Here is a 24424-nt window from a genome sequence, read left to right on the forward strand (position 1 = left end):
TTGGTTTTCTGCTTTGAACTTAATGCCCAGTTCAATATGTGGCTGTCATTTGGATTAGATGGTAACAGTTTGTAGGATGCCTTATTGCCTAATTGTCTCCCAGCTTCAGCAAAATAACCTTTTCAATTTAATAAAACAAAGCACCTTTTCTGTACCGCAATGAATATGAATTACCTAAATAAAATTTTGTTTTCATGTTTATGACACACTACACTTATAGCATCATTCAAGAAGCAAGGATACAACTGTAATAATAAGGACATGATACAGCTAAAAATGGTTCACAGACAATTCTGCCCATTTTAATCATGTCATGGAGTATTTTAATAAGCCAAAATTCTTTTCCTTTCTTTCTTTCCCAAATGTCATCAGTTTTCATGAATATTTATTTTGACACCATTTAACTCAATCTGAAAGCAATGAACATGATGCTTCTGTCTATCCAATTCTAAACCACAATAAACTGCATGAAAATGCATAATCATAAAAATGCAAAATCATACACTTGCTAATCACTTCATTTAACAAGAATCTAGTGGCTCTGTGAGGCTGTACTATGAGTGCGACGATGTTTTGCAGGTTAAATATTTACCGTGTTCACCACCTAGCAAGCTAATATCTGCCAATGAGCACTAAAGACAAAGTTCAGCTTCACATCCTGGACACCACTCGTTTGACCTGTTGCCCACAGGCAGGCGCTACAGGACGGTCAAAGCATGGAGCACAAGACTCAGTTTCTTTCCCAGGCTCATAAACACACGTAACTCCAACAAGCACTGAATGACCCCTTATGTGCAATGTGATGACTGTCCTTCTAGGGCAATATCTACTTGATCTAGTACAATACTTACATGTATTCTAGTGTGATACTTACATTTATGTATTTACATTACTTATTTTAGATCCTGTGTTGTGGGCTGGGATTGCTTCTATTCTATTCTAATCATAGCACTGTGTATTATGATCATAGACCTCTCTTATCCACTATTAATTTATGTACAATGCTATGGCAGCAAAAGCAATGTGACAGTTATACACAGCAGGAGGTGAAAAGTCAGCAGGAGGAGGTTTGGGTGGTGGAAGAGTGTTAAAGCTTTTGATCTGAACACGTGCAGCACTCAGTGATGAGGGTCTACATGGTCACTGGTACCGGAAATTTCAAAACCAACATATGATCGTGGTGCATCCTCTGTCAAAACAGTCACAGGTTGGCATACAACATTATCAAGTGTCACACTCGTCAGACATGCATGCCCCATGTCTTATCTAAGGAGACCACACTGGGCTAAGATGCCAAGACGTCTGCAGAAAACTGCTCTAATCTGTCCACGAGGGGACAGACTGACGCATTTGGTATAGAAAATATGACGAGAGTAGAAAACAGTTGTCGGTCGAGGCTGTCAGTCAGACTCATGTCTTTCAGCGAATCCAAAATGAAAAAAAAAAACTTTTAATATCAAGACAAAAATGCTAAAGAGTTGCTAATCCAGTTTAGTTCTGACTGCTCCTTCAAACCTGCAGCCAGGACAAACTTTTTTATCTTTTCCAAGTCACTGAAGAAAATAATGTTTTGACCCTGCAGTTTGCGGTGGCTCTAATAAAGATTAAAGTAATTATACACAAGTGCTAAAGTACATTACAGTAGACTTTATGCTGCAAAGTCCTCATAGTGTTATGATACACCATTATTAATGTTTTTTTTGTTAACTCAGAAAGACAGATAATTAAAAAGCCAATAAAGCAGTTAACTCTTTCAAATGCATTTTACTGAGGTTCAATAATGCATCATTATCACAAACTTCAGGTAACTGCACACGAGTAAACTTTTCAGCTGTCTCAGAACACAACAAAATGCTGCTTCATTACCTTTTTACATTACAGTAACAGGTAACACATGAGTCAGCGAATGAAGCTAGCCAGCCATCCCACTGCTGCTCCAGCCCCGGCCACAGCTGCACTGGCAGCCCCTGACACACCAGCCGCACCTACAGTGGGGTGACACTCATTTGAAGATCAATACAGTTACTAAGCCAAAAAAAAAAAGTGGCCCTATTATCATCACTGTATATACAGTAGTATCATTGTTATTCCTAAAGACTGTATTTTGTTGAGTTTTGTAATGATTAACTCAAGAATACAGTTAAAACCAAAGTAACAAAATAACCTATGTTTATCTTTGTTTATGTCTATGTTTATACCTGCTGACTGAAGAACAGCCACCACACTTCCTGCTGCCACTCCTCCTCCGTTTGCCACGGTGGCAGCTGACATCATTTTAGCAGCAAGGGAGCCTGCTGCTATTCCAGCTGAGGTGAAACCTATGGTTCCCAGAGCAACAGGAGCCAGGACCACAGCGCCTGCTGCACATGGACAAGAAGACAGCAGACATGGATCATGCATGATTAAAATTAAATAAATAGAAGAAGAAGTAGAAAAAGAAAAGAAAGAAAACAAAAACTGCCTGTGCATTGACTTGCTATTCCAGATTAAAAGTCTCTCCTTACCTGCTCCTATTATAGCACCAGTCACTGAAAAACAAGAGAACAGCAAACATAAACATCTAATTACATCTCAGATGGCCTCATGTGAGACTATTTTGTATAATATTATAGTGACTATCATTATTAAATTGATTTTCAAATAAATGTGTCATTGTTGTGAAAGGAAGAGGAGTACTCACCAGGGTCCATGTTGTTCTCTGTTCTGACCACCCATCAGCTGGGCCCGGCTTAAATACTCTCTGTGAGATTTTGTTTCTTGGGAAACGAAACTAAGTTACAACGTGAACAGCAGGTGGCCTCAGAGAGGTACTTTCATGTTGAAGCTCACACAACAGTATTTAACATTCCTGGGATGTTAAAGTCATCAGTCCGAGTAGCACATCAGAGAAAACAAAGGCAGAAACACTAAAGAGTTGCTTAAACAAGTCTTGGTTAGGCTCTAATAAATATAAGGTATTTAAGCATAGCTGTGTTATGATAACCCTTGTTAATCCTTAGGTTCCCCCCCCCCCCCCCCCCCCCCCCCCTTTTTTTTTGGGTGATTAGACAGACAGAGAGACAGAGAAATAGATCGTAATCTGGCAAGATAATGCACCAGTAAAAACAAAACAAAAAACAACTTTTCAAATGAATTTTCTTTATTTCTTCTTTTTCAGACCTGGAGTAGTCTACAATGTAAATGTGCTTTTGCAGAAACACCAACTCTCTACTGCCTTCGTATCTCAGTTCACACACGAGTTCTGCTTCAGTAAGTTATCCATTTGAATATAAATAATTCATTTGCAGATGTTTCCGTTTGGCAAAATTAAATATATTCTTCCTTGTGTGTTTATTCCTTCATGATTATCGGCTTGGTCTCAGATGAGCAAAGCCACCAATCCTCCTGCTGTTCCCCCGGCGCTTGCTAAAGCTGCAGTGGTAGCTGTTGACAGACCAGCCATACCTGCAGAGAGATAACACGTTTGAGAATTACCCAGAAAAGCATCGATGGATTTTACTAAGCAACAAAGCAACAGGGGAGAGGAGGAGATAGCATGGCTTTTTTTTCCGCTCAGTGTGGCATAATGTGACATCACTGTTTAGCGGACTAAAGGATTCTGCGTAGTTTTTGCTGCAGAAAGAAGTCGATGCAAGTCTGAGGTGATTCCAGCAGCACTGAGGATGTTTGTACCCGCTGACTGCAGAACAGCCACCACACTTCCTGCTGCCACTCCTCCTCCGTTTGCAACGGCAGCAGCTGACATCATGGATGCGGCGTAGGAGCCTGCTGCTATTCCAGCTGAGGTGAAACCTATGGCTCCCAGGACGATGGGAGCGGAGATCACAGCGCCACCTGGACACAAACAATAGGGACAGGGAGGGAGGTTTGTTTACAACATTAGATGCCCAGGCCTCTTTAAAATTGATTTATTTTCATTTATTTATTTAGGTTTCTTTTACCTGCCCCAGCAGCAACAGCCACATAAGTCACTGCAACACAAGATGAAAACAAAGATGAGCACCCAGACTACAGCTCAGCTGGCATTATCAGAGACATTTGCTGCGACGACTGTCATCATTAAATGCAACTATGGAAAACAGGCGTTAACTATCAAAGCAGTATATCAGTATTATGACAGGAACAGTTATACTCACAGAGACCCATTTCGTTTTCACTCTGCGCAGCCCAACAGTGTTGTGTCCACACAGACTTCGCAGTGTGAGCAGCTCTGGTGCGTCTGTGCTTTTTATAGGACTCAGCTGTCTGTTCATGAGAAACGAAACTTAAGAAGAATCCGACCACTAGAGGGCGCCACCGAGGCGCTAATGTCCACTTCACCCAGATGAGCTCAAGCACATAACATTTCTGAGAAGCTGAGTCACGACTACAGCTGGAACATTAGAGTACAAAAAAAATAAATAAATAAATAAATTAAAATAAATTAAAAAAAAGGCAGAAATACTAATACGGGCAGCAGAGAGGATAGTCGACGCTGACCTGCCCTCCATCCAGGACCTGTACTGGTCCAGGGTCAGGAACCGCGCTGAAAACATCTCTGCAGCCCCCTGACATCCTGGACACATACTGCCACACCACTACCTCGTTTTGCCACTACAACCTGCACATACTTTTTCAACGTTCTAAATATATATGTATATAGTTGCACTGACACATACACACACACACACACATATATCGGAATCAGTGTTATTGGCCAAGTTTGTGCTCACAAACAACAAATTTGACTACGGTTTTACTTTGCTCTCAGGAAGTTCAGGAAAAAAAGACAACAACAAATAACAATGGATAGGTATATATGTGTGTGTGTGTATATATATGTATGTGTGTGTATGTATGTATGTATGCATGTTATGGATGATAACATCAATTTTTATTAGTTTTTAGTAATTTTGTTCTTGCATAGATTTACTGACTTCCTTTCTGATGGACATCATGCAAATATGTGAATATTTACAGACGACACAATGAACCAGGGCTGCCCGGTTAGCTCAGCTGGTAGAGCACGAGACTCAATCTCTCTGGGTCGTTTGAGCCCCACTCCTGACGGCACTACCTCCCATGGGCTCACCACCTATGGGAGGTGCCATAGGACTTTGGTGCATTGTGAACTGGGCGGGAGTTGCCCCCGCGACCTGGGCCTGGACCCAGATAAGCGGCAGATGATTACATGACATGACAACGAACCAGGATCTTCCAAAGATTTATTCCACATTTGAAATAGCTGGGATCATGAGAGCGAACCTTTGCATTTGCAATTGGAAAAAAAAAATAAAGGACCATAAGCAGATGACTGATGGAACAAAGCTTAAAGGGAAGACTAGGGAGTACAAACACTGGACTGTTGATGACTGGAAGAAGATACTCTGGACTCTTGGACTCTGAGTCCAAGTTTGAATTCTTCGGTCAGCATCGTCAGTCGTGCATCAGCACGTCGTGTTTATGTCCGCAGAAAAGTTTTGGTACCCACAGTGAAACACGGTGGAGATTCCATTATGGTATGGGGTTCCATTTGTGGAAACGGTGTGAGCAAATTAGTGAAAATATCATGGTATCATGAACAAGAACGTCTACCACAACATCTTGGAATTCCTTCTGGGCTGAATCGGATTGGTTGTTTGTTCATATACTAACAAGACAATGACTCCAATCATTTTTTCAAAGCTGTGCAGAGACTGTTTGACCAAAAAAAAAAGGGAATCTGGAGTACCAGAACTGATGGACTGGCCAAGTTAAAGTACAGATTTGAATCCTATATTTTTGGATTTAGTAGGTTCAAAGATTGATCACACAAAAGTTTGAATTTGCCATTGGGGAAAAAAAGATAATAAAAAGATAATAAATAGATAATAAAAAAAAAATCATTTTTTAAAGGCTTTTCGGCCTATGAGGCTAGCCAGCCATCCCACTGTTCCTCCAGTACCGGCCACAGCTGCAGAGGCAGTCGCTGACAGACCAGCTGCACCTGCAAAAAGATTACACACATATGATGATTCCCAACAAAGCATCAGGGGGTTTTCTGAAGTTACTGAGCCACAGAGAAGCTCAAGTCAAGTGAGTAAAGAGAATCATCTTGAAATACCTGCTGACTGCAGAATAGCCACCAGACTTCCTGCTGCCACTCCCCCTCCATTTGCAATGGCAGCAGCTGACATCATGGATGCGGCGTAGGAGCCTGCTGCTATTCCAGCTGAGGTGAAACCTATGGCTCCCAGAACAACAGGAGCTAGGGCCACAGCGCCCACTGCAGATGGACAAGAACACAGCAGAGCTATATAGGTTTAGCATGTAGGCTACATGGCTTTTTCTGAAATAACGTGTGTTAAAAAAAAATTATTTGAGAAAGTAAACACAGTTGATCACATAAAGGTTTTCCAAAATATTACCTGCTCCTACTGCAATGGAAGCAGTTGTCCCTGAAACACACAGGAAATATTGCAGTTTAAAACCCCATCTACCCTAACAGTCTGCACACCCATTAACTCAACTTTAAGTCTAATAAGATACAGACTTTAGAGTTTTGGAGTCAAAATACCAATACAGATCTTTCAGGAACATTGTGTAATAACTGCATGCGTCTCATGTATTACTGATAAATAAAATGGCTGTCAATACAGTTTTTTGGTGAGACTCACCTATGACAACTGCTGCTGAGCTTCCTTTTTTTTCTTCTTTAACGTCTACCACTGTATTATCCTCTTCTTCAACATCATCATCATCATCTTCTTCTTCTATCTTTTTTATGGCGAGTGGCTCTTCTACAATGAAGTACGGAAGAGGATTAGGGCCACAGCTTTTTTTCTCAGAATTCCAATTTGTTCTTTTTTTTTCATATGCAGCTCTAATCTTCTTCCGTAATGAAGTGTGTTCAAATTATTCCACAAAGTAAACACAAGTCAATCGCACAAAGGTTTTCCAAAATCTCACCTGCTCCTTCCACGGCGGGCACAGCTGTCACCAAAACACAAGATGAAAACAATGATGAACAACCAGACTACAGCTCAGCTGGCGCTGACTGTCATCATTAAATGTAACTATGGAAAACAGGCGTTAACTATCAAAGCAGTGTATCAGTATTATGACAGGAAGTTATACTCACAGAGACCCATTTCGTTTTCACTCTGCGCAGCCTAACAGCGTTGTGTTCACACAGAGAGTGAGAGACAGAGTGTGCTCAGCTCCAGTGCGCCTGTACTGTTTATAGGGTGGGCTGGGATTTCTTGGGAAACGAAACTGAAACGAAAGTCAAACTTACTCACTGCACTCAGTGCTCAGAGTTCACACACTGTGCACAACACTAATTAGAAGTACAAACGTTGACCCTGTCTTCACACCTGAAGCTGACTGGACAATGAATCCAATCCAATCACAAAGCAGAGTCCAATCAGAGGGCAGGTGGCTGCATTACCTGCAACTCCACCACAGGTCCTGAAAAAGGTGTAGTGGATTTTCAGGACGGATGATGGAGCGGGCTCTTCCAAAGATCCTGTGATTGGATAATTTAAAGCAGGGGTGTCCAAACTGTTCCACAAAGGGCCGGTGTGGCTGCAAGTTTTTGTTCCAACCAAGCAGCAGCATACCAGACTTGACTCATTTAATCAACTGATCTCAGTCTTCAGACAGTTGATTGGTCAAACTGTGTGCTCTTCATTGGTTGGAACAAAAACCTGCAGCCACACCGGCCCTTTGTGGAACAGTTTGGACACCCCTGATTTAAAGGAATGCAAGTATCAAGTATCTTAGTTTCAATATATAAATAATACAAAGCTGAGCCTGCACTGAACAAATGTGCTGCATTTATTTTTATGAGAGCTTGATTTTTGTTTTAACTTTTATTCTCACTTAGTTTGTATTCTGTTTTCCATTTCTGTCAGGTTGCAACCAGCGCTAAGCTGCATTAATATCACCTACAATGTTGGAGAAAGACATCATGTGTCATGATGTGATGGAAAAGATTTTATTGGGTTACTGACACTGCTCTGAGGAGTACCGTTATCTTCCATACGTGTGTATCATACTGATAAGGGAGATAAACTGTGACAATCAGATGAAAAGAGTCACACCCTGCACTTAAAGGCGTGTAACTGCAGAACAGGAAACATAACTAAAGCAGGCCTTTCTGAAAGACGTGGCTGTTACTGAAACATCAGAGGCAGAAAACAGAAGATGCTTACGTGGCAAACGGTGGTGGTCGGTTTAATAACTGACTTTTCCTTTGCTCTTGCTGGTGATAAGATTTAAGGTTTGACAGTGAAATCCATGTAAGAGTGGAGGAAGCCTCCCTTCTCGCTCTGCGTTCGGGACTGATCACATGGTAGGATTTGCGCATGCGCGAGCGGGGGCTTAGCTCTGATGGAGAGAAGATGCCCACTGCCATCGTCCCTGTGTAGCGCAGGAGAGCTACAAACCGGGTTTATTTACCGCAGATACCACACACACACACCCTGTTGTCTTTCGGCACAGCTGCATGTTGTAGTCTGACACAAGAAGCTCGATGTCTGTGGCAAATGCGAGACACACTGTCCTGAATCCGGTAAGAGGCTTATAATTATAATTATATTTATTATTGTTGTTGTTACTATTATTATCTACATCAGCCTTCTGGTGGAATCATTCAATAATCATTAGACCTTCATGTAGCTTACAATACAGATAAAAACTATGTGCAAGTCGTTGTGTTGTCAGGCATTTGTCGAGACAGGGCCTGCACACAGGACGAGTCAGTGCATATTCTACACTGTGAATGAAGCACAGAGGCGTTTCATTACAGCTCCCTCATTTTAGACAGCATACCATCAGTTGTTGTCAGACTGCAGGTATCCAGTGCTTTAACATCAGCTCTCCACCTCAGGTGATCCCATACACAGGGCCCATACCTGGAGGCCTGCACCCTGGGGAGATCATCATCATCCAGGGCACTGTGCCCCCAGATGCTGACAGGCAAGATTTAATTAGACGAGAAAATGTACTGAAGAGATATGAATGTGTCTAAGATTTGATTAGTAAGCTTACTAAAAGCATTTAATATATATATATATTTTTTATCATCAGGAAAAACTTCAAAAGGTTGTGTTGTCTAGTCTACTTCAGAGGTTGTCAAACTTTTAAACCACTGCACTACCTCACAGTGATTTTCTTTTCCATACCCACCCTCACAACACCTATATACCAGCAACCTTTTCAGCTAAAAATGACACCATGGATATCTGATATGAGAGGGTGAAATGTAAAGACCTGTTCTCAATCTCTCAGACAAAAAAAATATTTACCTTAAAATACAAAGGGGGGAGGGGGGCGGGGGGTGCTGTTGTACAATAACTTCGTCTTTGGGAACTCCCGACCTATTTCTGTGGACACAGTGGAGCATCATCTGATCACCAACAAGATGTTAGGAATAATGAAAGTCACTGTGTTACCAAATTATCAGCTTTGTCCAAAATACATTTCCACTCAGAGATAAGGCTCTTAAAGGAATTTATAAAGATAACAATTTAATTCTAGCTCAGCTATGATTTATTGGAACATTTAAGCTCCTTAAATCATTATTGCTTTCTTTTTGGGTCAAATTTAAATAATTAAAGTCTTAAAACTACATTTTTATATTTCTATACAAGACAGGGCCACAAGATGCAGCACCTGCCTGTGCTGATATTGTGCTTAAGTGGTGCAAATTCCTTAACAATATAATTAGTTAATGAGACTATGAAAACCTCATGACACACAGTAAAAAACAGGAGCTTCTGGGGGTCTAGGACTTTGGGGCAGTTGCTCACTTTGCCCTGTCTTCGATCCAGCCTCTGTGTACGCACCCTTTCTGCAGGTTTCAGATCGACCTGTCGAGCGGCTGCAGCACCAAGCCGCGCTCTGACGTCGCCCTCCACTTCAGCCCTCGCTTCAAAGGCTCGCCCTGTGTGGTATGTAACTCCCTGCTGCAGGAGAGCTGGGGCAAAGAGGAGACGCTCCATCAGCTGCCCTACAAACGCGGAGCCCCCTTCGAGACCATCATCCTGGTGCATGAGGATGTCTTTAAGGTGAGAGAACTTATGCTGTTAAGCCTGTGTTGGACCTAAAAAAAACAGCAAAAGCACATACAAATTTAATTCATGAAAAAAAGGGGTTCTAAAATATTTGTCTTCACCCACAGGTGGCAGTGAATGGTACTCACCTGCTGGGATACAAGCACAGAATCCCACTAAACAGGGTCGACACATTTTCCATTTCTGGGAAAGTCAGGGTGCACGCTATTGGCTACATCCCAAACTCAGTAAGTATATCCCCCCCGCCCCTTGTTTCCTTTATTTTTTCTTCACAAGCGGATCAGATTATTAGATATCTTCATCTTTGACAGACATATCTGTTTATCCATCTCTAAATGTGGCTTCTCTCCCTCTTAGGCAATATATTCAGAATCAGGTGACTTGGTGAGTTTTTTTTTTTCTTTTGCATCATCTATGTAAAACCCCTGAGTCTAAATGTGGCCAGTATCTTGTGATGTTGCTAAAACTGGATCACACTCCCTAAATGATTCCTTTGTTTGTGCACAGTTCATCATTACGACTTGTGTCTCATTTTTCATGTTTGATAACACTGTAGTCACCAAAGTAAATGCTAAGATCTGGGAGCATGACAACACTGCTGCAGCAACATCATCAAGTCAGGCAAGAAACATGAGCCTTCAGGCAGCCAGACGGGTCGGAGGGAGGGACAAAACTATGAAAAGAAGTCCAAAGTTTTTGCAGAGGCATTGACACATAGTTTGGAATAACTCAAAATGGCTTATATATAGCATGTTGGGCCATACCTGCACTTTACACAAAAGAGCCTGAAGGATTTTTCTCCTACACACTGTATACATTAACCCATACACCTGCGTGCCTGTGTTTGTTTAGCTGTATTAACTTGAATTTAAAGGCCTAACGAGGGACAGGGGCCGTATAAAATGTATCAGCAGTTATATTGTCATTTCAGAGCCTCCCTTACAAAGGCAGTATACTCAAAGGACTGAGCCCCGGACAGCACATCACAATCAAAGGACAGGTCAGCATGTATCCTCACAGGTAAAGTGACAAATTAACCTCAACATGACAAATAAACATGATCTACATCTGTGTCACTGATCAGCTGGGATTCCTAATGTAAATGTAAACATTTCAAGCAACATTTCTTTACCTCTTATCCATGTTTCTTCAAAGTTTCACAGTAAACCTGGGCAACAGCAGGACAGAGAACATCGCTCTCCATTTGAACCCTCGCATGAAGTCCGGGGTGTTCATCAGGAACTCGTACCTGAGTGAGTCCTGGGGTCAGGAGGAGCGGGAGCTGCCCTTCTTCCCCTTCTCGTCAGGGGAATACTTTGAGGTAGGAACCACCTACAGCTTCACTTAACTTTGAAAGAGTTATGCTGTCAGCTGTACTGGATGCGTGTTTTCTTTTCTTTGTTTTTTTTCTTTTCTTTTTTTTTTTTTTTGGTCAGATTCTCATCCTCTGTCAGCCCCATCAGTTCAAGCTGGCGGTGAACGGTTCACACTTGTTTGAGTTCAGACATCGGGTGCAGGACCTGAGAAGCATCGACCAGCTGGAGATTATGGGAGACCTGGAGCTCACCGACGTTAAACTGTGGTGACTCGGGACTCTAGGCTCTAGACACAGAAAACCAGCGTTACAGGCACAGTTGTGTTCTGGTTATCAATGCTACATTAGCTTCACCACAATGACCCAGATGATGGATGCTAAAAACATAAAAACCCTGCGCTGACTTAAGGTTTGAATTTCAGGTCCGGTTTGTCTTACAGCAAACAGAGGTCACTGATCTCAAGCTAGTCTAGCATTTTTGGTGGCCAAGGACCATTAACAGGTCCTACTATAGACTAAATGATCCATCTTTCCAGCCCCGACTAAAGGACTGATGCATGAGAGTTAGATGTGCTGGAGCGACAGGCTGTGAAGCCACCATGACTGTTTACAGTTACAAGTTAGGTTTACCTTGGTTCATTTCTTATACTGTCTCTAGTACATCTCTGCTGTGACACACTATTAGTGCACTGTGTAATCAAAACAGGAAATATATGTAAATGTTAATAAGCTCTTAAATACCTGCTTTGTTTAAATGTCAAGACAGTTGGCAAATGCAGACTGTGAATGAAACTGGAGGGCTCCATATTTTTTTTTTTTTTTTTTTTTTGGGGGAGCAAGGCCCAATAAAGACCAATTTATTGTACAGCTAATTAAAAAAACATTTTTCATAATTATTAAACTATCTCTAGTGGTTATATTCTTTTTTTGTGTTGAAAAAATTAACTTAAAATAGCATCAATCATTATTTTCATCTGCTTTTTTTTTTAATACCGAAGAATTAAGCTAAACGCCCAGTTTGTTTTTCACCAAATTCATAATCCTCAGGATTCTCTAACAGATGACAGTGTCCCCATGTACTTGACATTTAAATCAAATTCTCGTGTAATGATGCAGCAAAACTCAAGCACAGTGCAGTACAGGGTCAATTTAAAACATAACTATTTAAATAACCTAACAAATGCCATTTTGCAAATCTTTATGCAAGCTGTAGAGTACACTAGAATTCTGCATCTGTGACCATCTCTTGTTTCACTGTTCTCCCACTCCTGCTCCAAAAAGAGAGGAAATGTCCCAGATAATAATAAAAAAAAAAAAAAAAAAATATCTGGGATATTTCTTTTCCAATGCTATTGGGATTTCGAATTGTCTGTTGTAAAATATGTATGAAAAAAATCTTCCCTATGTATCATAAATAATTTAATAACAAATAAATGTGTTATTATTATCATCCACTGTTTGATGTGTCTACATGGTTTCATGTTATATGCACTTTTAAGTTGACGACACTGAAGCGGCAACAACTTCTTTTCTCCTTTGTGAGAATAAATGAAACGACGCTTTCACCTGCGGTGCTCATGCTCAACCACAAGGTGGCGCAAGAGAATTAAATGTTGCCTGCTTTTTACCACCCAGACACCTTCACCAACCCCCAGCTGTCAGTGAACTCCAATCTGTCTTTAAGGCAGCTACAAATCACTTTAATTAATAGTGGAACTGCGTCCTTGTGTAAGTCTGAACATCTCTTTCCAAAGGTTAGTACTTGAGGCTAAAGAGACTAAAGAGTACTAAAGAGAATCTTTAGTCTGTGCATCCATAGATATTTGGAAACGTTCATCAGTCTTTCTATTAAGCTGTCTCATTTACAGCTAATGACCACAGGCACTGGTCACAAGATGAACTTTAAAGGAAATGTCATGACCACATGACTCACAATAGCACATACTGTATTACGCCTTCTACACCCCAGAGAAATAATATCTGATAAAAGTTGGTGTTTTATTAATATCCACAGGAAATATAATAATTTGTAAGAGTTGTAATAACGATGGAACAGTACGACAGTCTCTCATTTTCTTTCTTCCTCTTTTTTTTTTTAACATAGAAAAAGCAGGATGATATGCAACAAGATGACATCAACCATTGTACTGCTGAGAATGTCTGAGAAAAAAAAAAAGGCAAGAGACACAGTCCAATCAGCAACAGGCAAATAGGCTAAAGTTTGTTTTACAAAAAACCTGTCAGACCTGTGATCCACTGACAGAAATTCAGCCTTTTGACCAAAAATGTCATGTACTGTCAGAACATGTATTTTTTTTTTTTTTGGCTTGAAATGGCCCACAGACGTATGCCACTTTGAAAAAACAAACTCTCTGGTCTCCAGGAGCTCATGGACTACACTTCTCTCGAAGTTACCAGAAAGAGAAGCATATGTGTGAGTTGTTGTGCGCTCCACCACACAAGGAACCATCATCTCTCCCAGTTCCAGCAAAGCAAGTTTGGCAAGATGACGGCTGAGGACGACTGGTTTCACTTCGGTTCAGTTATATTCCACACAGTTTCTAGCAGCTGAATTCAAACCACAGCCTTTTTCAGCTCTCAGCTCCTGCTGAGGAGAGAAAGGGAAATAAATTCAGGGTCAGAGCAAGGTGGCCCAAAAGTGGCTCAGGAGAGTTTCAGGGTTTGGATGCATGTTATCAGCAGGGAGGTGGTGGGAGGAGGGGGCATATATCCCATTGTCAGACGGAGCTGAGCTTTACCAATCCTCTGACAGAGTCCTCGTGTAGTGAGTCCTGGCTGGCTGGGTTGAAGAAGCCAGCCTGCATGGTGTGGCTGTGACCCAGGGGGCTGCCGCAGGGAAGCATACCTGGCGGTGAGGGCACTTCCTCAGGGGTAAGAAAGTGGTGGTGGGCCACTGGCTCCTGGATGGGGTGGCTGTGGTTGTGTGTGTGGCTGTGCCCGTGGATTGGTATTATGTCGGTGGCTTCGTGGCAGCTGAGGCTGGGGGTGGACGTTGGAGGTGTGGGCTGGCCGAGGGGGAGAGAGGAGCACGGCCCGGCCAGAGTGAGGGAGGTGCGGCCAGGTAGAGAGCCTCCGTTTTCAGGTGAGGCCGTCAGGATGACTGGCTCGCTGCTCTGCTGCTGGAGGAGAGGGGTGGCGGCGGCCTGCAAAACGAATTTGGTGCTCTGAATGCACTGGTCTTGGTCACACTGAGAGAAAGCAGCAGAAAGCAGAACACAGAACAATATGGGACGGGATGTGAAAGTCAGAGAGAGAGATAAAGGTACCAGAAGTGACGGAATTGAATAGAAAACAAATAAGAGAGAGGCGGTGTTGAAAATTAGATGGAGGAGGAAAGAAGAAACGAGACACGGGATCAAAGACAACAAACAAAAAAAAGTGAACAGACAACAGAGGAGAGGACAGGTGATTGGGTAAGGGGGAGAAAAAGAAAGAGAAAAAGAAAAAGATGTTAGTACCCGTGTTAGAATGCAGAGCCACACAGAGCCCACACCAGCTCGTGCATCTGCCCCACTAAAAACAGCTAAAGTCAATAGACAGAGTTGAGTATTCAGGACTATTAACTCTCTGCTTCATGGCCTATTGATCTCCACTGCCTTGCCTGGCTTTAGAGTGGAAACCATACGTCAAAAACTGGAGCAGAGTAACTGGGTTAGGACACAAAGAGTCATCAATACCACACATTAGCTACAGGGAGATTAGCTTTAACCCCATTAGTCCTTTATCACCATGGCACAATCATGAGTATCAGAGTCCAGCTGCAGATGGAACAGAACTAGTTGTGCAGAGGTGACAGGAATTACAAAGCCATATGAACAAACAGGAAAGTGCTCTGAAGCCTCCCTCCATCCCACACCACCCCCTGAAGTCTGAATGACAAGAAATCACAAAGATTTGTCCCCGGGCATCTCACCTTTCTGTCTCAATCTCACTGACCTAAAAGGAACAGATTACAGAGGTGATTTAAACAGACGTTCAGCTACCTTTGACAGTGGAGGAGATGTGATTCCACGTATTATCAACGCTCTTATCGGCCACACGCATCAACTGCTCTTGACTTATCACCTTTACAAGCCTGGCTTGTCTCCAGGTTGTCGAAAAGACTAAACTGAGCGAGAGTTATTGGACTGAAATGACACAGAATCTCACTCACAGCAATGTTGGCACACAGCTACATCATCAACACTGTGTTGGATGTAAAATAAAGATAAAGCTCTTAGTCCTTTTCTTTCTATTATCTGGCCCTGCTCATGTTATATAAACAGTCATAACCAGACCAACTGAGCACTGTCCATCCCCCACAGCAGATACACAAACACAAACACACACAAGCACACACAAAACACAAACACCTGACTACAAGGAACAATATGTACATACACTGCTAATAGACTAACCTTGGATAGAAAATAGCGAGTGAGGCAGCACAGGCCTTGTTGTGGTTGGCTTTCACACGTGGTGGTGACGACACAACAAGGATCAGAGAGTTTTTTTCCCTAATCAAAAATTTAATCCTCTATTTATTTATTTCATTCCTGGCCCATGCGACAATTTCTTGACTTGACAAACACGGCAGGACAAGATTATGCCACTGTAGTGGTGGATAATAATTAATAAAAAGTTAAATATATTTAAAATGGCAATGAGTCTAAAAACCAACCCTGTACAAAAAAATAAGAATGATTTCCCAAAGCTGACACCATGTATGGTCCATCCTTAAACAAGTCTCAGGATGAGGTGGTTAAATCCAGCTACAATTTGAGAGATTACAGCCATCTGTGTTATTCCTGACAACATTACCACTGTCTGGTGTGACAGAGCAGGTGACTGATACTAAGTTGTATATTTGTTTGAACTGACGTGAGCAAGAAAAACAGGAAACTACTAGCGTTCTGTTCATTATTTCATCTTTTATAAAGTGACTAAACAAAGTCTAAATATTGATTGTATCCAGCTCTAAGGGGAGCAAAGAAACAAGCTGGGCTTTCTGGGTGACTGTAACACCAGCAGTCATGCAGCTGACTCTTAAAGAGTACTTACTGATTATTCACTGAACTAAGAGTGAGTAGTGAAACTGAAAACAAGGCTGTGGGGTGTCAGTCCCTCATCACTCGCTGTGCAATTATCAGCAAGGAAATGGTGGTTGATCGAGTTGCATTGTGTGTGTGTGTCTGTGTGTGTGTGCATGTGTGCACGTGTGAGTGCTGTATAAAAATAGTTTGAGCTTACAAAAGGAAGAAAGGAGGCTACAAACAGGGAGGAGCAAAGACAGAAATATTTACAAGGCCAAATGCAAATCGTGTACCATGAGGTAAACGGACCAGTGCACCCAAACCATATACAAAATATACTGTCACATTAACCTACGGTGGTATCTACTCATGCACGTATTTTTGATTTTATTTACAATGGAAATGGCTGGAAATGGCAGATATCTGAAATGAGAAAGGACTGCAACAAATAAACTCATCGATTGATTGTTTAATCTAGAAAATGTCAGAAAATAGTGACCTGTGACCTTCTAACATTCCCAGAACCCAAGGTGACATCTTCACATGGCACATTATGTCCAACCCAAACATTTTCTCAGTCATATGAAACAGAGGCAAGCAAAAAATCATGGCAGTTGACAAACTGGAACCAGACAGTGTCTGGCAGATATTTAAATTGCTGCCTATTAATTTTCTAATGACTGACTAAATTTGAATACAAATCTGAAAACCTGGACAAACACACAACCACCTGAATCGCAAGACACCTAAAGGCTAGTGAGAAAATCGATGTTTTGAAATGTGGGTGAACTGACCCTTTAACCGAAGGCAACAATGATGGCTTTCAGTCATACTGCATCTATTTTAATTCCCCCCCCCCCAAGTCAAATCCCGAATGGAGGTTTTATGTTATCGAGGTGTAATGTGACATCATATCACGCACTGTTACCATAGCAACCACTTACAAGGCTTCTGCATACCGGGCCGTCGTGTTAAGCTGCATCACAGACAAAGTACCTCACAAAGAAACAGGGCTTTCTCGTTGCCTGAATGCCAATGCAACCTCAACAATAAAACTGAACGCTCCCTCTGTGCTACACATCTTCACACCATGCCTCCTCAAAAAATGATGGATCAGAGGGATAAAAAGTCATCAACCTTTTGAAAAGACCATCCTTTTCACGTTCTGATAAATCCTAATGCTGACCAAACGATGAGTGGACGAAGCAAATTTAAATATGCTAAGAAATATTTTTTTTTGTTGGCTTAGTGCTTATCATTTTCTACTTAGAGAGACAAAGGCTTCACTTCATCTCTGCCATCTTTACATTAGAAATGTTTATCCATTCACTACCTGTTTTGTCTGACTCACAGTCTATTGATATGGGCTTTCCCCTTCTTGATTTAAAGTCAGACAGATTCCAAAATATAAAGGACTGACTATAATAAGGACTGACCCACTGTAGTGCATTTCCCACATAATCAGAATAATCTTACATTAGAAGGGAGAAAAAAAAACAGTGCTAATAAAATTAAAGTTGAGAAAACTACAGAAGTTTGTGGGTGGGTGTTCTTCAGAGGTGTGTGAATGTAGTACAAGAGTGTGTGTGTGTGTATGTGCGTGCATTCAAGCACCTTCTCTGGAAAACATGTACCCATAAAATTCTGTAGTAAACAGACACAAAGTGATTGGAGACTTTTATTCATGGTGGTTTGAACTATCTAACTAAACCAAACAAGCCGCTATAAAACCTAAAGAGTCGCTCCTGATGTGCTTCCTAAGTGGCATGTTACAGAGTTTAACAAATGGATACCAAACACAGAGCTGACTGTGAATCAATGTGCAGATAAAATGGCCAGCAGCCGGCACAATAGGACAACTCTAGCTGCTAATCATGACCGCTACAGTAAACAGATGGTAGTTATTACTCAGTGTGCTAACGTAGGGGGAATGTTCCTATGGCCGTCAGCCCACTGCAATTAGTCCACACATTCAGGACCTGAAGATGGATGACGTTCGTGTTTGACATATCAATGAGAACGAGCGGGACGAGATCGGGTTTGGATGAGAACAACAAGACGACTGCGGCACGGAGGGAGGGCGCCACTGAAAGACGTATAGTAGCTGTGTGTGAATAGGTCTCAACTCTGGCATGTAATGTGTGAGGTAAACAGCTGAAGTGAACAACAGAAGACTTGTTGCTTCTATTCAGGCACCGGTGAAAAACTGGTCAGTGAGGTCAGCACAATGTCCTCTTCACGACACTGGCTGTTCTCTCCCAGGGACAGTTTAACGCTGCAGAAAGTATCTGTTTACAGACTGTGGGGCACTCTTTGTTTATGAGGCTGTGAGTTTGCACAAAATGGTCTTATTCATTCTAAATTATCTCTTTCCTCCTGCTCATTCTTTTTCGGCGATTATCAGCATGATGAGATAACACGCACACGCCAAACTCCTAATCGTAGACAATCTGATGATGAGCAAACCGTGTGACAAGAGAACGGCTGAAATCAGGGAGAGACAATCACACAGCTCCCTCTGTGATGCCACCTCAGCACCAACGCACACAAAAGATACTGCCTTGTTACTGTTGACCTAATTTACAGACAACATGGAGCGACACATGCAAAATTGAAAACATCACTGACTCGCTCATTGCTATCTAGAGCAATTTCATCAGTTACAATCTAGGGGGATGAGAAAGACTGTCTTTACTTTCCGGATAGAGCGCAGCATTTGAGATTCTGCAGCATGTTTGTTGTAAAGGATTAAGTGAAGTTGTTGGCCATGTTATCATGTCCAATCCTTAAACCAACAGCTAGTGTTTACCATTACAATCAGAAACAATGGAGACACAAAGTAACATGGGCCAGGACGCCCACAGATTTCAATTCCTCTAACTGACGTGGGGCAAAGTTCATTTGCCTCAATTTGTGTGAAGTGAGTTACTGTTTCTGGCACATGAACAAAAGACAACAGCTGGAGATTCACTCTGTTCGACAGGCTGCTGTGAAAGATGCTTTGTCTCTTTTTGTAATGCATGCGTAAAAGACCTAGTTCTGCAGGAGTAACATCAGGGCCGGGGGAGACTGGGTCAAAAAGTCCTACATCCATTTAAGGACACACTCTCAAAATTTTGGTTTTGAGATAACACTAATATGCTTTTGGTAAAGAGGCGACAGGCACTATGAACATCTCAGATTGCTCGTTACAACTTGTCATTTAACTACATTTTTACTCCAATAAACCCATCAACCCCATACTTGTATATCTGAGAAAAACACAGAGTGAGGTCAGTGTCTTACCATGTGGCTCTGCTGAGACTGGGTGGCCCCATACATAGTGATGCCATTGGTTGGTGGCGCCAGCTGTGGTGTGTCTGATTGGATAAAGCCTCGTCTGTCAATCAGACTAGTAAGAGAGGAACAGAAAAGGCGACAGACGCTGTTTTGTTAGCATTCATTCACAAATATTACACAGCAAATGCTATTATCAACTAACAGGTCACATACAGTGGAGTAATGCAGGCAAATAGATTCTTTAGAGTCCTGAAAAACCTTAAAGTGCAGACGGACAAATGAAACTCTCACTTTTACAGACTGCAAAAACAAACTAATAAGTACAGCCAAGTTGAGTCAATGTAACTGTAGGTGGAAAAGATTAGCTTGGTGCAAAATGATTGAGTGTGTCAGCGATACCACAGTGTAAACAGCTGGGCGCAATATTTTACATTGCACACAAGCCTCGGTATTCAGGTCTTGACCATGCAGAAGAAACAGCGAGAGCACACACTCAGTCTTCTGCTCACACACACACACCTTCGCACAAGCACAGGAAATCCCAAAGTTGGTGATAAATCACTGAGGTCCTGCTGTGGAGCAGTGGAGTGAATCATTGTTTCTGTCCCATCATTAATGCTGCACAACTCTGACACAGCTGGTTAGACAACAACCTGCTGAACTCTCTATGCATTAGGACATGTGTGGTCATGGGCCAGATATGGTGATGGAGGCTATTTAACCAGCCTGATACAAGTTGATCTGACAGAGAAATCTCTACCACACACAGACACAGACACAGACACACACAAAACTAGCTGAGGTGTTAAACAGTGTGATCATTTAACAGTAATTGTGTTGACAGCGAGCTCCCGTGGGACTGAGCTGGATCCAGGTGGAAATGGTCACAGAGACAAACTCTGCCTACAGCAGTGGTTTGTGTTGCTGGTAGCGAGTACCGGAACGTCTGCAAATGTGGTTAGGAGGAAACAAGCAAAAAAACATGTAGGACGCATTAGAAAAACGTGAGTCAACATCTCAGCAGGGAATGAAATGGAAGAGGCTTTTGTCTGTGTGTGAGAGGCAGCGTTGCTTGCATAGTCTGAGGCTGAGGTGAAACATTCCTTCCTTACTGATGGATCCAGCTGTGTGATGCCTGTGGCCGGCCACAAATACACACAAATACACACAAATACACACACACATACACATACACATACACACACACAGATGGCAGCCACCTGTGCACCGAGGACTCTCCTTTACCACCCACTGGAATCATTACTGGTGACTTATGGCTTGTGATGGCCAGAGCACAATCCAGCCGAATATATTTAGAAAAGCTGCTAAAAGCCTCCATCACTGCACCTCTTATATTTTGTATTAATGACCGTGTATCTATTGATATATTTAGTCATTTGATGCAGCATTTTACACATACGCTCAACTACAGACTAATGTGTTTCTCAAACTTTCTCTTTGTCCTTTACAGCTAAAGCAAAATGCAAAGTTAAAGGCTTGCAGCCTTTAGAAGCTAAGAGACGCTTGTGATGCCTTTACAGCGTCAGGGTGTTGCATCTTCAAAGCAGGCACAGTGGCCAGTATGAGTTGGAAGTAGGTATTTCTGTCCAGTGGGTAACCATGAGCACATTTCTCACCACGGCGGAAGAAAAGGAAGAACAGTTTAAGCCAGGAGAATCAGTAAGTACATCTTCAAGGATGAGTAATGAGAATTTCTGAGCAAAATGCTGAAGTGAAAGAAGCTGGGAGGGAATGTGCAACGTGTACTGACGTTCACAGTCACATGGACATGAGAATGTCGCTGTGACAGTTGGCCTGTATTTTTGTTAAATCACATGAGCAGCAGAAGTGTGAAATCTAATATATCTGGCCAACTTTGATCTTGGATTTGGTTAAAATGGGACTGAAATCTTTTCTGCTCTTGCAGTGTCTTAGTAGCTATGTATAGAGAAAAGGCTGCAGGCTCATAGCTCATTTCAAAGCAGCTCCTCACATCAAAAGGAGTCTTGACTAACAGTTCTATTTTAGCCTTTGGACAAAATGGAAAATTACAATGGGGGAAGGGGGGATAACAGGTGCTGTGACCTATTACAGAAAAGGTGAAAAATGACTGAATGGGATTCTCAGAGCAGTGAAGGATAACATCATCTGGCAAATGTGTAAATCACCTCATAAAAACACATGTGTGCATTTGCACACGTCATACCTCGGTGGCAGGGGTCCACACAGTGCTGCACAGCAGTTGGTGAATATATTGCCATAGCTGTAGGGATTGTGGTTGTCCTTCCCTCTTTTAGAAGACCACGAACCTTTTATCTGGTGGAGACCGCACAACATCATCAGTTACAATTTCAGAGACAGACAAATATCTCAAGTGTCAATGAAAAACAAACAGAGACCCTGCTAACCACACAGATTATGATTGTGTGCTCTGGCTAGTCTGGAGCTATAAATGTGTGTGGCCCATATGAGTAGCCCTGACCTTGGCATTTTTAGTGCCACGCTCTAACCAACTGACCTCATCTGACTCTCACTGGCCTGACTGACGCGAAAGAAATTCAGAGCTTCAGCTGTGAGAAGATGGTAAGAGAGATCATCAACATGCCCCTGTTTTCCTTTAGTACTGCAGAGTGGAAAATAATATGTTAACAAGAGATAACGCAAAGTAATTACCTGAATTAAAAACTTTATGTCTAAAGCCACAAAAAAAGAATAAAATAGGGGTATATGGTTTTATTTTTTCTCTGATAATATGCAGGAAAAATAAAACATTCTTCTGAATTCAAACAAAAATGTTTATCGGATGTGAAAATATTTAGTATTTTTGGTTAATATGGCACAACACACGCATAAAAGCTCCACAGTGATGTAACTGTACTTTTAAAAATACCATCCCAAAAAATACAAATACTAAACACTAATGTTACTTCAAATCCACACTGGAAAGTTGACTGTTTTGAAAACTTACTTTGGGGGATTCATTATTTTGTAGTATACATTTTAAGTTACATTGCATGTGGCATGCTGATGTCTGTCACGTTCATACTCACATCTTCGTTGGTGGTCTGGTTGGAGCTGATCAGGTAGGTATGGAAGCCTGAGAGACCCACTATGGACCAGACAGAGAAGAAACACACCACCACCTCCAGCACAGTGACACAATGAAGTCAAGGAAAAACTGTTTTCCAGAGTTTTTATCTAATCCATTCCGGCATGTAGTGAAAATGACAATAACGTGAAAGCCCATATAGAAACACATCACAGATGCATATTAAGCCAGCATGAAAAAAAAAAAAGGCAAGAGTTCTGACAGCTAGCATACTGACCTACAGCCTCGGGGCTGTTCTCCTCTTGCCAATAGTTCCTAGTTACCAGTTCATTTGGCCTGGACTCTGCGGAACATTGCTCATTTTCTCTGCTGCACATTAAGAATAAAAAAACACAGTGTGTGTCCAAGATGAAGCCCTTTGCCTTTGTAAAAATGAACTAGTGACCCCTCAATAGATCTTAGGCTACAGTCTCTAAAAGAACGTGTTGTTTAGAAAAGAAATATGATCTACAACTATGAACACATGATACAAAATCACTACTACTAGTCTCCTATGGGAACAGTGAAAAAAAAAACTTGGTAGGTCAGTATAATATTACATACTCAACAAACTCAGCTAACTACCCTCACTCTCCCCTTTCTCTCTTTTAATCTCCCTCTTCTTTTTTTACTCTTCCTCCTTAGCAAGGACAAAACATGTCATCATTCACCTAGCACAAAAGGACTGCTACGATACTATCGACTGCAATTCCCCTTTATTAAAGTCCTGTAGGACACAGGCCGTTATCAGCTTGGCTTGGCACACATTTCTCTGCCAGAGAAACAGTTATCTCACTCAGCCATGGAGAGAAGGGCAGCGAGAGAGAGAGAGCGACACAGTGCCATAACCCTGTGCTCTCCACTTGATTTGTGACTCAGAAACAGCATTAGGTGTCGTTTAGATTCGATCACTGCTGATTCTCCGGACTTGCTTATAAGGGCTGGTTATTATCGGATCCTGGTGCAGATTCTTGTATTATTTAAGCGAGTGGAGAAAACCAAAACATACTGAAAGCAAAAAACGCCTTTATCTTTTTTAGATTTAGGTCGTCATTCATAGTCAAAGGGTGATGGTTAATAAGGTAAAATAAATTTTACTCTGTCCTCAAAAATAGTGTGTTGGGGAGGTGACAATAAATTCAAATGATGATGTTAGGTGGAAGCTTTCTACCTTTACTGCCTGGATTTATAGCTAAAGGCTGAGGCCAAATGGTGTGAAACTAAACTGCCCTGCTCACAAAATAAAAGCGTTTGACTTGCTTTGATTTACCGCAGTCCACGTGATTATTACTGATGTGGTGTTGAGACAATAAGCTGACTTGCAGTGTATTTGTAACAGCTGTAGCTTAAGATGTCTTGCACACACTTGGCATCTATCACACAGACAGACACACCCGCGCTCACAACAGACCTCACTCACACAACATCTCTGTAGAGGGGGGGGGGGGTGGGGGGGCAAGTTAAAGCCAGATGAAATCAAAGACCGACTGAATCAATCAGCAGAGACACAGTGGAGCTGCCTTGCGTGATGTGTTAGTCCAGTGGAACAGGACTAATCACACGCACATCAGTCATGCAACTACTATAACTCAGCAGAAAATGGCAGGAGCAATGGATAGAAAAGGCCTGTCATAAGAATTGACTCTGACCTATAGCGTAGCCTGCATGGGGC

The 24424-nt window shown here is 41.9% G+C and overlaps 4 protein-coding genes across 10 annotated transcripts in view; 1 reads left to right on the top strand and 3 right to left on the bottom strand.

Annotated features, from left to right (window-relative positions):
* Window positions 1-1744: 1744 nt before the first annotated feature.
* Window positions 1745-2811, bottom strand: LOC121197009 (interferon alpha-inducible protein 27-like protein 2A). Its single transcript, XM_041060326.1, has 4 exons — window positions 2681-2811; window positions 2505-2528; window positions 2199-2360; window positions 1745-1985 (listed from the first exon to the last, which is right to left on the bottom strand). The coding sequence occupies exons 1-4, from the start codon at window positions 2688-2690 to the stop codon at window positions 1900-1902; spliced, it is 282 nt and encodes a 93-aa protein (XP_040916260.1). The 5' UTR covers window positions 2691-2811; the 3' UTR covers window positions 1745-1899.
* Window positions 2812-3121: 310 nt separating this feature from the next.
* LOC121197007 (interferon alpha-inducible protein 27-like protein 2A) lies at window positions 3122-8312 on the bottom strand. 4 transcript variants are annotated; one of them, XM_041060323.1, is made up of 8 exons: window positions 8175-8259; window positions 7335-7486; window positions 7100-7233; window positions 6928-6951; window positions 6636-6758; window positions 6387-6416; window positions 6083-6244; window positions 3122-3444 (listed from the first exon to the last, which is right to left on the bottom strand). In XM_041060323.1, the coding sequence occupies exons 3-8, from the start codon at window positions 7107-7109 to the stop codon at window positions 3359-3361; spliced, it is 435 nt and encodes a 144-aa protein (XP_040916257.1). In that variant the 5' UTR covers window positions 7110-7233; window positions 7335-7486; window positions 8175-8259; the 3' UTR covers window positions 3122-3358. The 4 variants fall into 4 exon arrangements, with proteins under 4 accessions (XP_040916257.1, XP_040916259.1, XP_040916258.1 ...); XM_041060322.1 differs by lacking the exons at window positions 3122-3444; window positions 7335-7486 and adding an exon at window positions 5188-5965 and having other exon boundaries at window positions 8175-8312; XM_041060325.1 differs by lacking the exons at window positions 6083-6244; window positions 6387-6416; window positions 6636-6758; ... (1 more) ...; window positions 7335-7486; window positions 8175-8259 and adding exons at window positions 3673-3834; window positions 3942-3971 and having other exon boundaries at window positions 7100-7163.
* A 23-nt stretch (window positions 8313-8335) lies between these two features.
* LOC121197010 (galectin-8-like) lies at window positions 8336-12751 on the top strand. The gene is made up of 8 exons (XM_041060327.1): window positions 8336-8533; window positions 8852-8940; window positions 9821-10031; window positions 10145-10264; window positions 10395-10421; window positions 10969-11057; window positions 11193-11358; window positions 11474-12751. Exons 1-8 carry the CDS (start codon window positions 8495-8497, stop codon window positions 11621-11623), a joined length of 891 nt encoding a protein of 296 aa, XP_040916261.1. The 5' UTR covers window positions 8336-8494; the 3' UTR covers window positions 11624-12751.
* A 580-nt stretch (window positions 12752-13331) lies between these two features.
* The window catches only part of LOC121197005 (palmitoyltransferase ZDHHC14-like), a 43713-nt gene continuing 32620 nt past the window's right edge, over window positions 13332-24424 (bottom strand). The window contains exons 7-11 of one of the 4 annotated variants that reach the window (XM_041060319.1): window positions 22715-22817; window positions 21871-21980; window positions 19671-19776; window positions 15287-15309; window positions 14321-14516 (exon numbers count right to left, since the gene is read on the bottom strand). In XM_041060319.1, coding sequence (XP_040916253.1) covers window positions 14465-14516; window positions 15287-15309; window positions 19671-19776; window positions 21871-21980; window positions 22715-22817 — 394 coding nt within the window. In that variant the 3' untranslated portion in view covers window positions 14321-14464. Of the gene's footprint in view, window positions 14562-15286; window positions 15310-19670; window positions 19777-21870; window positions 21981-22714; window positions 22818-24424 lie in introns of all 4 variants that reach the window. The other 3 variants (XM_041060318.1, XM_041060317.1, XM_041060315.1) reach the window with 3 other exon arrangements.

This window comes from Toxotes jaculatrix, chromosome 17 (assembly GCF_017976425.1).
Source record: "Toxotes jaculatrix isolate fToxJac2 chromosome 17, fToxJac2.pri, whole genome shotgun sequence".
In the NCBI taxonomy this organism is placed as follows: Eukaryota; Metazoa; Chordata; class Actinopteri; family Toxotidae; genus Toxotes; species Toxotes jaculatrix.

Bases quoted from the DNA above. Each gene is read 5' to 3' on its own strand.
- LOC121197009 (XM_041060326.1), bottom strand. The intron at 2,361-2,504 runs GTAAGGAGAGAC...GTCCATGTGCAG, and splicing joins TGGTGCTATAATAGGAGCAG to CAGGCGCTGTGGTCCTGGCT. The intron at 1,986-2,198 runs GTATAAACATAG...ACCCCACTGTAG, and splicing joins GGCTGTTCTTCAGTCAGCAG to GTGCGGCTGGTGTGTCAGGG.
- LOC121197007 (XM_041060322.1), bottom strand. The intron at 6,759-6,927 runs GTGAGATTTTGG...ACTTCATTGTAG, and splicing joins GCCCGCCGTGGAAGGAGCAG to AAGAGCCACTCGCCATAAAA. The intron at 6,417-6,635 runs GTGAGTCTCACC...TGTGTGTTTCAG, and splicing joins CTCAGCAGCAGTTGTCATAG to GGACAACTGCTTCCATTGCA.
- LOC121197010 (XM_041060327.1), top strand. From the start codon at position 8,495: ATGTCTGTGGCAAATGCGAGACACACTGTCCTGAATCCG. The intron at 8,534-8,851 runs GTAAGAGGCTTA...TCTCCACCTCAG, and splicing joins GACACACTGTCCTGAATCCG to GTGATCCCATACACAGGGCC. The intron at 10,422-10,968 runs GTGAGTTTTTTT...TTGTCATTTCAG, and splicing joins ATTCAGAATCAGGTGACTTG to AGCCTCCCTTACAAAGGCAG.